At 34.2% G+C, this 10,855-nt stretch overlaps 2 protein-coding genes across 2 annotated transcripts; both read right to left on the reverse strand.

The window, feature by feature from the left end:
* Nucleotides 1–229: 229 nt before the first annotated feature.
* On the reverse strand, nt 230–1,864 carry LOC146946521 (uncharacterized). The gene has a single exon (XM_085748243.1). It carries the CDS (start codon nt 1,862–1,864, stop codon nt 230–232), a length of 1,635 nt encoding a protein of 544 aa, XP_085604369.1.
* Nucleotides 1,865–8,527: 6,663 nt separating this feature from the next.
* Nucleotides 8,528–10,310, reverse strand: LOC146946522 (putative F-box/LRR-repeat protein At1g56400). The gene is made up of 3 exons (XM_085744555.1): nt 9,322–10,310; nt 8,959–9,132; nt 8,528–8,837 (listed from the first exon to the last, which is right to left on the reverse strand). Exons 1-3 carry the CDS (start codon nt 10,231–10,233, stop codon nt 8,550–8,552), a joined length of 1,374 nt encoding a protein of 457 aa, XP_085600681.1. The 5' UTR covers nt 10,234–10,310; the 3' UTR covers nt 8,528–8,549.
* Between the last annotated feature and the right edge of the window lie 545 nt (nt 10,311–10,855).

Genomic DNA, 10,855 nt, shown 5'->3' on the forward strand with positions numbered 1-10,855 from the left:
GTGAATGGGAGTGTAACCAGAGTTTGTCCAGAAGGAGGAGAGTCTACTAAAAGGAACATGTGTTTCATAGATTGCCATAATAGATGGATTATGCTTTCTCATCAATTCTTTCAGATGTCTTCTGGAGTTGTTATTTTGAGCCCCTCTAATATTCCAAGAGAGGATGGTTATATCGAAAAGAGCTTCCATAACAAACGGAGACAGATGATGAGAACAAAGAAGGTAGAAGCTACGTAATCATAGCCTCCTCATTGGCTTCATAGGAGGCATTGTCTTCTGTAGCGATGGTTTTGGCTTTGGGGTCATCCTGGATATTTTCAACAGTAACGTGGCAAATACTTTTGTTGCTATTATTGAGATCCAGATCATCACGGCTTGGGGAGCTTGTGTTCATGCTGATGATGGTGTAGTTTTGTTCACGGTTGGGAGTTTTTACTTCAGGTGGGGCAGGTTTGTGATTATTCATGGTGGCTTTTTGGTTGTTGGGAATTTTTTGGACATGTTTTGCCACGTAGGCGGACTTGATAGGGCTCTTTGGGTTCTTTGGATTGTTGGCTTCAGATAACGTATCAGTTTGACCAATAGAATAATGCAAATCATGATCAATCATTAGCTCATCATCATGGCGGCGACGTTTGTTTTCTTTTGGGATTTGACTTGCATGTGTGTGGTCAAAGTGGTAGGAGCGTGCCTGAGTTGTTTGGTTAGGTGGGCCAGGTTTGTTTTTAGGGTTCATGTTTTTTAGGGCATGCACCTTATTGGTTTGAGGCTTAGCGGTCTTTGGAGAGAATAGGGTGGGGTTATTGTTGTTTTTCTTTTTTCGGGTTACAAGCAACCAATCCCCATGGAGCTCATTATTTTCACCATCAATGCTAATTACTGTGTCATTATTAGCTGATGATTGTGGAGTAAGATTTGTAACTTCCTTACCGTTACGAGGTGCCTGAATTGAATGCAGTTCCATGGTTGTAGGCATGTGTTGTTGCGTCTGATGGTTGTCATCATGGTGGTTGACGGCGGTTTGTTGAGGAGGAGGGGCGGTGGTGTTGGTGTTGATCGGCATGTTGGTGCAATTCCTTCCCAGATGTCCGTAACAGCCACAACTGGTGCAAATTAGATGTAAGCCCTCATACTGGACTTTATACCAATGGCCGTTCACCCAAATTTTTCCTACTACCGGTACAGTGAGGTCAATCTCCACACAAACTCGAGCAAATTTGCCACGTTCAATTTTTAAGGTGTTTGTGTCGACTTTAATAGGGCGGCCAAGAGCAGTAGCCATAGCTAAGAGGAAGCTTTCGTCGTAGTAAACTAGGTTAAGGCCTGGAAATCTTACCCAAACAATTGTTTTGTCCACTTTTGCGTTTGGAGAAGCAAATTCTGGTGTCCAGTGGGTCACGGCGAGGCAGTGATCAAAGATTAGCCAGGGGCCTCCGGTGATGACTTTTTCTTTGTCTGCAGCTTGATCAAATTTTACCATGTAAAATCCGTTGTCGTTGTCCATGATTTCGAATCCTCCTTGGGGCTTCCATGTTTTTTGTAGTCGATCTCTCATGGTATGGTATCCTAGGTTTTTCCCTAGCAGCTTGACAACAATGGCATCTTTCCATGGCATGCAAAGCTCTTGGAAGACGGATGGTTCCAGGTGAATCTTTGGTAGAAGCCTATTTCCATTCTCATGTTCAATGCGGACAAGCTTTTTATCAATCATGTCCTCTTTTTCACGGGTTAGGGTTTCTTGGGAGGGTCCTAGAAGCTTATCTCGGAAAGAAATCTTTTGCGGTGGAGGCTTTTGGGGGTCGGGCGGTTTTTCGTTGGCTTGGGGGCGGCGGTCACTGTGGGCAGAGAAAACAAAATCGCTCATAGCGCTCAAGAAGAGTGTTCTGATGCCATCTTTATTGAAGCTTCTTTATTTCTTTCTTTCTTCACAAAATGAAATGGCTGAACTTTTGAGAATTATTCATTTATTTACTTTTTTAATCTATCTTTTTGTTTCATTATTCTGGTGTCTAATTGAGTACTTTTGAAATTATAGATCTACAACCCTGGCTTCGAGCATAAGCCTTATTGATGGTACGCAATTGAATGATAGATAAAAGGAAGAAAGCATCAATGGAGCTTCAGTTTCTCTAGTTATATATTATATATAGTTTGACGTAGGAGAGTTTCCATAATATTTTTATTTTAACCCATTTTAGTAATTTTTTGTTTTTGTTTTTGTTTCAATTTGTTATTTGTTATTTTCGGCTCATTAGGGTTTATTTCTCTATTTAAGCTTAACAGTTGTAGTCTAAAAGACAAGTTTTTTATTCATTCAATAATATTTTAGAGAATTTTCTCAATTTCTGGTGGATTCTGGAACCCTATTTTCACAAGTTTGTCGCTTGCAAACTTGTTTCTTTTCAATCTAGGTTTAGTGCTTGCTAGCCTACGCTTCTGATTGCGTCAGTTGGCAACAGAGCGGGTTTCCCCTGTTCTTTCCTGAACGTAATTCAGCCATGGGAGATCAACCGATGACGAGGACAGATATTAATGGTTTAACCACGGCCATCAACGCTCTGACGGCACAAGCGGCGTTGTTAACAACTCGGGTGGATAACAATGCCAACAACAACAACAACAACAACAACATAAAAAATCTGAACAGGGGATGAGGACCAATTATGGTTCGTAATAAAAATCAAACTATTGAAGATTTGAGTTCTGAAGAGGAGGAAGTCGTGACTGAAGAGGGTGATGAACGTGGGAATAACCATGATTACTGCGTAAAGGCTGATATTCCATTGTTTACAGATTTTTTATTAGAAGAATTTCTGGATTGGCATATTGATGTTGACAATTTTTTCGACGTCATGGACGTCCTTGAAAGCAAGTAGGTTAAGATGGTTGTGATCAGACTGAAAAGTACCGCAACTGTTTGGTGGGATGTGCTTGTTGTTTAGAGACCGAGGCAAAGAAAAAACCCTATTTGAACTTGGAGAAGGATGAAACAGTTATGCTCGAAAGATTTTTACCTGGATTTTTACCTTAACCAACTTAATTCTACTCATTTCCATCAATAATCAATATGAACTCAATCATTCTAACTTATCACTTAATGCCTTAGTTTCTATCAAGTTTATTTTTTCCACAAATAAAACACTACTCATTTACTCACTTAAACCTCATATTTACTCATATACCTCTATTCTATTAATTCCTCATAAACTCTTATTTTTTTAATAATTAACTTAACTAACTCATCAATTCAACCACATCAAATAAAAGTAAGAAACAAATAAATTCTTTTTTTTGTCAAGTAACCTAGTGGCTAGAGCTCACACAATTTAATTTTGGAGAAGTGGAGTGTCTGGGGTTCGAATCCCGGGCCCTGCATATAAAATGCAATATCCCTACCAACAGGGCCGGACCTTGGGGAATGCAAGAAGCGCTACCGAACCGAGCCTCTAAAAACTATGGGCCTCAAAAAAAATTAATACCCACCCTCATTGAAAGAATCACAACAATTATTTCTTTTTCGCATAAACCATTCGTTTTCCCCTTCCTACGACGTAGGAGTGACATTACGACACCGTTAGGTAGATTTCACCTCTCTTTCACTTAATTTTATTTTGTTTTGTTTCGTGTTTAAAAGTTCTTCTGATTCAGATTTTTTTAATGAAGCTTAGCTACACAAAAAGAATTGCGTTTTGATTTTACTGGGTCATATTTTAAAAATAGAACCGAGCCTCCTATTACATAGGAACGGCTCAGCCTACCAACTGAGCTAAGCTCACGGGGATAGAAACAAATAAATTCTAAATAATACTAATATCACGTAATAATAATAATATTAATAAACTAATAATAAATGTCAGGATGTTATAAAAATTTGCTAAGTGAATTCATGCTTGCTTAAGGAGTCCTCGTGAGCTTAACTCAGTTGGTTGGGACAATGCATAAAATATGCAAGATCCGGGGTTCAAACCCCGGCCACTACCAAAATGCTTGCTTAAGGAATTTATATTTCTTCAAGTGGAAGGGAAATCTTACTTACTAAAGCTTGTCTGGTCAAGCTAATCCTAACCCTAAATTTAACCTAGCAATTTTCCTCCCATTCTAACGTATTTAATTCCAGGTTTGACCTCATCACCCTTTTAACACGCAATAAATTCATTTCATTTCAAATTGTTTGGCAATTTCTCAGGTTTGACCGTGTTGATGTTTGGCAATTCATTTCATTACATTTCATTCATTATATAATTTAACGATCTGAATTTATTCCTAGATTTTTCCCTCCCATTGCAAGGCAATCAATTCACGCCTTTGACTTCCTCATCCCTTTAACACACAATAAATTCATTTCATTTCAAATTTTTTGTCATTAAATAAAAATCTGTTTCAAGTCAAATTGGGATGGCATCATATTTTAGGTATATATTTTGCACGTTACATATCTGTATCGTATAATTGTAGAATATTTTTCAATCAATTATATATTAACTGGCATTAATAACACAGAGTTGCAAATTTCATTCAAAGAAAAAACACACGATTGCAAATTAAAATAATATGTTTCAAGTCAAATTGGGATGAATCGTTTTATGGATATAGACCAACACAAATAGACCATCTAGCCATATAGACCAACACAAATAATTTTTCATAATGGTTAACGTTAAAAATAATTATACCACCATTAGAATTATTGGCCTTGGCACTATAACACAATTTTCGTAATGGTTAAAAATACAAATTTATTATTTTAAACTTCTTAATATGTGCAAATTTGTACATGATGGAAACAATCATCTAATAATCACATTCGTGTTTTTCGATAGACACATACATGACACATGTCAAATATAATTTATTGATCATTATAACAGTCGATAGGATCCGTGTGTCGCACGGATCGAAAGTCTAGTAACAGTTCATCTTTTTAGCTCACTAATGCCATTATAGTTCGTTAAGTGAAGTGAGACTTTCTTAGTGAATCAACTCTTGCAATTTCGTTGGCATTTATTACTATGTTATTTAGTTTCCTCAAAAAAAAATTACTATGTTATTTAGTTAATTGTATTTTGAAATAAATTATATTATTTGCCAAAAAATATTTTATTATTTTATTAATCGGTTCATTCTCATTCGTTGAATGTATCCATTTTGCCAAGGTTAATTATATATTTAAGATGAGAATTTATAAAAAAAAAAAATTATATGTAATATCCCGCTTACTTAGGTAGCGATGTAATACCTGATAACGATAAAATGCGCACGGCTAAGTTTAGGGGCATTCTTGGAATTTCACGGATGAAGATATTTAAGTGGTTTTGGACTAGAAATCTTCATTATCTTCTTGTCTTTCTCTCACTAAGTTTTGCAAAGACAAATGCTCTCCCTTCTCTCTAGAACCATGTCTTCTATACTCATCTCTACCCAAGATCTTCACTCTTAACCTTCTCTTAATCTTTCAACAAGTTGAGAACTAAGCAAGAATAGAGTTTAGCTAAGGGTGTTGGTAAGGAAGCTAGAATCAAACTTCTCCAAACATTTTCTTCCATCTTCTTAGGGTGTGTCTTCAAGGACTTGAAGTGTGAGCCTTCTTCAGATTATTTGAGGTGAGTTCTTAGTTAGTTACTACCCATGGGATGTTTGTTATACTTATAAGAAAACTATGTATATTTCTAGGGTTTACACATAGAGAAAGTTACCCCTTTCATGTCTTGCATCATTATACTTGTGAATACTTGTGACTATAAATGATTCTTATCTTAGCTTGCTTGCTTAAACTTCTTGTGAAATGATATAAAATCGTCACATCTTAGCATAAATAGTTCCATGCATAACTATCTAGCTTCTCGACAAACTATGTCGAGTCTCTATGTTCATTCCCAATCTTAATATATAATTCGCTACCCGACTATAAACCTATACTTCTCTCATATGCCATGGAACTATTTATGCTAAGATGTGACGATTTTATATCATTTCACAAGAAGTTTAAGCAAGCAAGCTAAGATAAGAATCATTTATAGTCAAGACCATTAGGAAAGTAAAGGTGTCGTGTCTTTTGTATTCCATCCAAGGTTGGGTATAAAAGGTTCTCCAAGGGGAATGGGGTAAGCCGTAAGGGACCCGCACGTCACTAAGGGAGTCTGGTACGCCCTTGCTAGGCATTTTACCGGTAGTAAGGGATTAACTTCCGGGGTTACTCCACCCGGGACTAATCCGTAAAATGAATTCAGATATTCTTGATTGTTCAACGCTAACCTCTAACTTAATGTTTGAACACTTATAATATGCTTATCCATGTAATGCGATGTTTATTATGTACAAGTTTAGAAGCAAGGCTAGATCAAGAAGTTATGACGACAACGATCTTAGGTTTTCCCTAGTCGTTTGGCTTAGAATCATATCGTGATCATGTATTGTTTAGGCCTTGATGCGTAGAGCAAATCTTGGCGTAGCGGTTTAGTTTTCCCTTAACCGCCATGACACGTATAGGAAGTTATACCTATAACAAGTTAAGAAGAAAGTTATGACGGATCTAGTATGCACTACCGTCTAGACAAGCAAAACCACACATGTATAATCAACCGGCAGGTTGTATTTTAGACACGTGATAACGATAGGCTTTTCCCCGAGGTTATCACTAGCCTAGGGCTAGATAGAACTCACTGAGGCATTATGTCTCATCCCTCTCATTATTTGTTCAGGTTCACAGGTTACTCGTGGTAAAGGTAAGAAAAAAGCTTTGGATTGACCGTGTGTTCGTGGAAACTTTCTTGAAGTTGAGGTTAAGGATGCATATGTATAATTATAAGACATGTTATGTTGACTTATTGTAAATAAGTTTCTTTTGGAAGTTTAAGCGTATTATGTAACATAAGGCTTGGATGTTTTGTATCTAAATTCTCGACTTAATGTCGTTTCAGTTTCGTAAATATTAATGTATCCAATATCAGATATAACACACTTTTGAATATTCCAGACACTTTCAAATTAGGCGTTACATTATATATCTTCAGAAATTTATTTAAAAAATTACTATATTACCTTATAATCAATAGAAATATATTTAAAGATTTTTTTTGAAAAGAAATATATTTAAAGATTGTGATGCGATTGCGAATCTATAGAAATATTATCATTAAGCAATTCTTCATAATAAATTCTTATAAAAGAAAAATAAATTGTATGCAAGAGAAGTGTGTATTTTATTTGGCGAACCAGGTGGGTATTATATGGCTTGTACTCCGTTTTTGCTGTTATTGATACTATCATTAGCCGATAAGAAAAAAGTGTATATCGTCAAAAAAAAAAAAGAAAAAAGTGTATCACTTTTTTTTCCATAAAAATAAAAGAATAAAAAGGAGAAAGTTGAATTTAGACCCCTTAAGCAAGTATGTTTTTAGAGCAATGTTATATCTTTAGAAAAATAACATTAAGAATTTTTCAAGAATAAAGAGCAGTCAATCACAATGCACTATTTGCCATAATTCAAGGAGGTGTGGCTGAAAAATAGGAAGTGAACAAATAAATCATGCAATTAAAACTTATCAGCTGTGTCTTGAAAAATTCTTGATGCTATTTTTATAAGTTGTGAAAATAGTTACACTAATCCAAAACGAGGGAACTTTTTTTTAGGGTGAAAATGAGGAACTTTTATGGTACACTTGTAATTAAGGTATAACGGTATTTTTGTTTTTTAAATTTATTAATTAATGATCATTTTTTTGGTAAAAATAGTCGATATTTTCGATTATGAGTAGTACAAATTCTGAACAATTTAATTTAATTTTGCTGACACTTTTTACAAATAAGATTTAATTATTATAATTGTAAATGATAGAAAATAATTTGTTTTCTTCAAAAAACAACTAATTTAACTTTTTTTGACAACAACTAATTTAACTATTAATTTAAAAATTTGGTGTATCGATGCGCTTGAATTTTCGAGTGTACCATAAAATTTACCCCATGACATTCCTTAAAAAAAAATATCAAAAACATAATGTTTCACCGAAATGACTTAATGTTAGCATTATGGAACTCCTAACTAAATAATACTCTCTAAGTCTCAAAATAAGTGACCTTGTTGACTAAAACACTCATGCCAATGCACATATTTGACTTTAATATCTTTAATGATGTATTACTAAAAATTACTCCCTCGGTCTCAAAACAACAAAGTCTTTTGTTCATTGCACACATATTATTAAAAAGTGTATAAATGAAAAAGAGAGAAAAATGATTTTAAATATGCTTGTCAAGTATTTGATGCATTCACCATTAAAAATTTGATATTTTAAAAATATTTATCATATATAGTCGGAAAAAAAAATTATCGAGACAAATCTAACAAATCTTATATGATATCATTTGTCTTTATATAATAAAATAACTATTGTCAAAATATATGTCATATTTTGGAATGAAGGGAGTACGGCACAATACTTTATTGAACACTTTAGTTAAGTACGAAAGATAGAATTCATGGAACAATACTTCATTGAATAATCTAATATTACAAGACCACATTAAAAAAAATGAATTCCACACTCTCATCAATCAATTGATATTTGCAAATTCTTTGAACCCTTTTGAGCTTTGACTAAAAGTTGTGCACATCCACGTCGAAATTCTTCTTTATCATCATCTTCATTCCACAACTTAATATTAATCTGTTTCAAAACTTTTCCTTGCATAAGAAAGCAACAAGTCATAAGTTCTTCGTTTGTGGCTCTCAATCCAATTACTTCTACCACCTTCAAAGTACTTTTCAAGCATTGAGGAAACACTCGAGGAGTTTGCCAAAATTTCTTAAGGTCTACATCATAGGGAAGTGTATGGTCCTGTAATATATACAAGCAAACATTAAAAAATGTTAAATATCAAACCATATAACTATAACTATATATAAATGACTACTATGTTAAAAATTGAGAGACATGAAATGTAAAGTATTTGACTGACCTCAAATATAACTTGTGGACTTATGTCTAATGTGAGTTTTTCAAGCAATGGGCAACTGTTGAGCATGAATTCAAATCCACAAAGTTCATATGAATGCATTTGAGTCTTTAGAGTCAAATGTTTTACATTCAAAGCACTTTGCATCTTCACCGGTTCATCTCCAGATGGAACGACCTAATATATGTACAATGCAAATTAAATTAAACCAGCAAATAATCACATCTTGAAATTGAAAAATCAAAAAATATCAACTCATTAAATCTTAGTGTAAGATCAATTTATATATACTTGCACAAAATACATGCCAACTAAATATACTAGTCCCATATTTAATCATTAACGAGAAATTAATTAAAAGAGTACCTGAAGTAGATAACTGCAAACTGTTAGAATCTTGGCGACGGAGAAATCATGAAGGATTTGGCAGAGTTCATTACCACGTTCATTGAATTCTGATTCTAGAGAAAAATCAATGTCTACCTCTTCTATAGCCCTAACATTTATATCTGAAGTAAACACAACTCCAGAATATTTGAAGTATTTAAGATTTGGTGCATTAAATATGAAATACTCAGAATCACACTTGTTTACCACCAATCTTGTTAATCCAAGTGGTTCATCTCCCAAATCAAAGTTCGCCAAATTCCAACACTTCTCAAGACTCAAACTTTCAATTGTTCGACAGGTTGATAACAATCTTTTTAGAGTTTCGATTTTAACTTCAATCCGACCCAAAGATAAGTCTTTGAGTGCACCAAAGTTGAGAAAATCTGGCGTATTGAAACCACACCAATACAGTTTTAGCGATTCAAGCGACAATCCGAGTTGATAAACATGCGTTGGCAATTGAAACAACGCATGTTTACCATCAAAATCGTTATCTTCCCATTTTGGATCAGAGAAATCAAGAATTAACTCTTTCACGCCCCGTTGTATCGCGAAAGCAACACACTGCTCAATTGTTTCCCCACAAGTTTGAGGGTTCAAAACCGTGAGAGAAAACCTGTTAATGCCGCGGCTAGGGAAGTGTGTGATCCAAGTTGTAATAAAGTTGATGAAAACTTTTCTTTGTTCTTGTTTGTTTTCATCAGAAGTTGAATCCACAAAGAAGTTTTCATTGAAGTCGATGTTTTCTTCGGACTGCCATATCTTTAACCATTTTTCGGTAAGGATAGATGTTCTTGTTGTGGCTTCTTCGGAGGGTAGGAAAGAAATGATTGCAAGAAGAAGTGGTTTTAGTATCGAAGAAAACAATTCCATGTTATCTCTTGCCATGGTTTTGGATATGAATATTATGTAGGGTAGGGTTACTGTGTTTAGTGATAATGGTGTATCAATGTATAGAGAAACGGTGTTATGATGATATTGGTGATCAGATTTTTCCTTTTAAGGAATGTTTAACTAAGGAAGTTGGTTAATGATTTTACAAAAATAAATTTTATCTTCAAAATAAAATAAAAGCATGTATAATTTTTTTGAGGAAATATACAAGCTGTATAATTAATGTCACTCAAAAAATATATTATAATTAAGATTAATATAACAGTATGTCATACCCTAAATTTTGACCAAAAATTCTACATTCATACACCGACACGTGTCCTTTGACCTAATCATTCTCTGACTTTTCAGTGAAAAATTCGGCAGAGAGGTATTTTAAAATACCTCATTATTTGGTTCCGAGTTGGGCTCCCTTCTCTTTTCATTTTTATTTTTATCTTTTAGTTTAATTATTTAATTTTCCTCTTTTATAAATTTTAATTTTTGATGTTAATTTTAATTTTTATTGGTTTCAATTATTTATTTTATTTTATTTGTTTTGTCCATTTGTCAATGAGTCCAAAAAAGTCCACGAAACATGCCTCAAATCCAGCCTCAAATCCAGCAAAATAAGCCA

This window comes from Medicago sativa, chromosome 2 (genome assembly GCF_051527215.1).
Source record: "Medicago sativa cultivar Bolivia chromosome 2, Bolivia_mono, whole genome shotgun sequence".
NCBI classification, from domain to species: domain Eukaryota; kingdom Viridiplantae; phylum Streptophyta; class Magnoliopsida; order Fabales; family Fabaceae; genus Medicago; species Medicago sativa.

What these genes read in the sequence shown, in the direction of transcription:
- LOC146946521 (XM_085748243.1), bottom strand. Translation starts at nt 1,864, where the DNA reads ATGAGCGATTTTGTTTTCTCTGCCCACAGTGACCGCCGCCCCCAAGCC.
- LOC146946522 (XM_085744555.1), bottom strand. Translation starts at nt 10,233, where the DNA reads ATGGCAAGAGATAACATGGAATTGTTTTCTTCGATACTAAAACCACTT. An exon ending in TTTGCAGTTATCTACTTCAG is followed by an intron (nt 9,133 to 9,321) that starts GTACTCTTTTAA and finishes TACATATATTAG; the next exon opens with GTCGTTCCATCTGGAGATGA. An exon ending in GTCCACAAGTTATATTTGAG is followed by an intron (nt 8,838 to 8,958) that starts GTCAGTCAAATA and finishes TATATATTACAG; the next exon opens with GACCATACACTTCCCTATGA.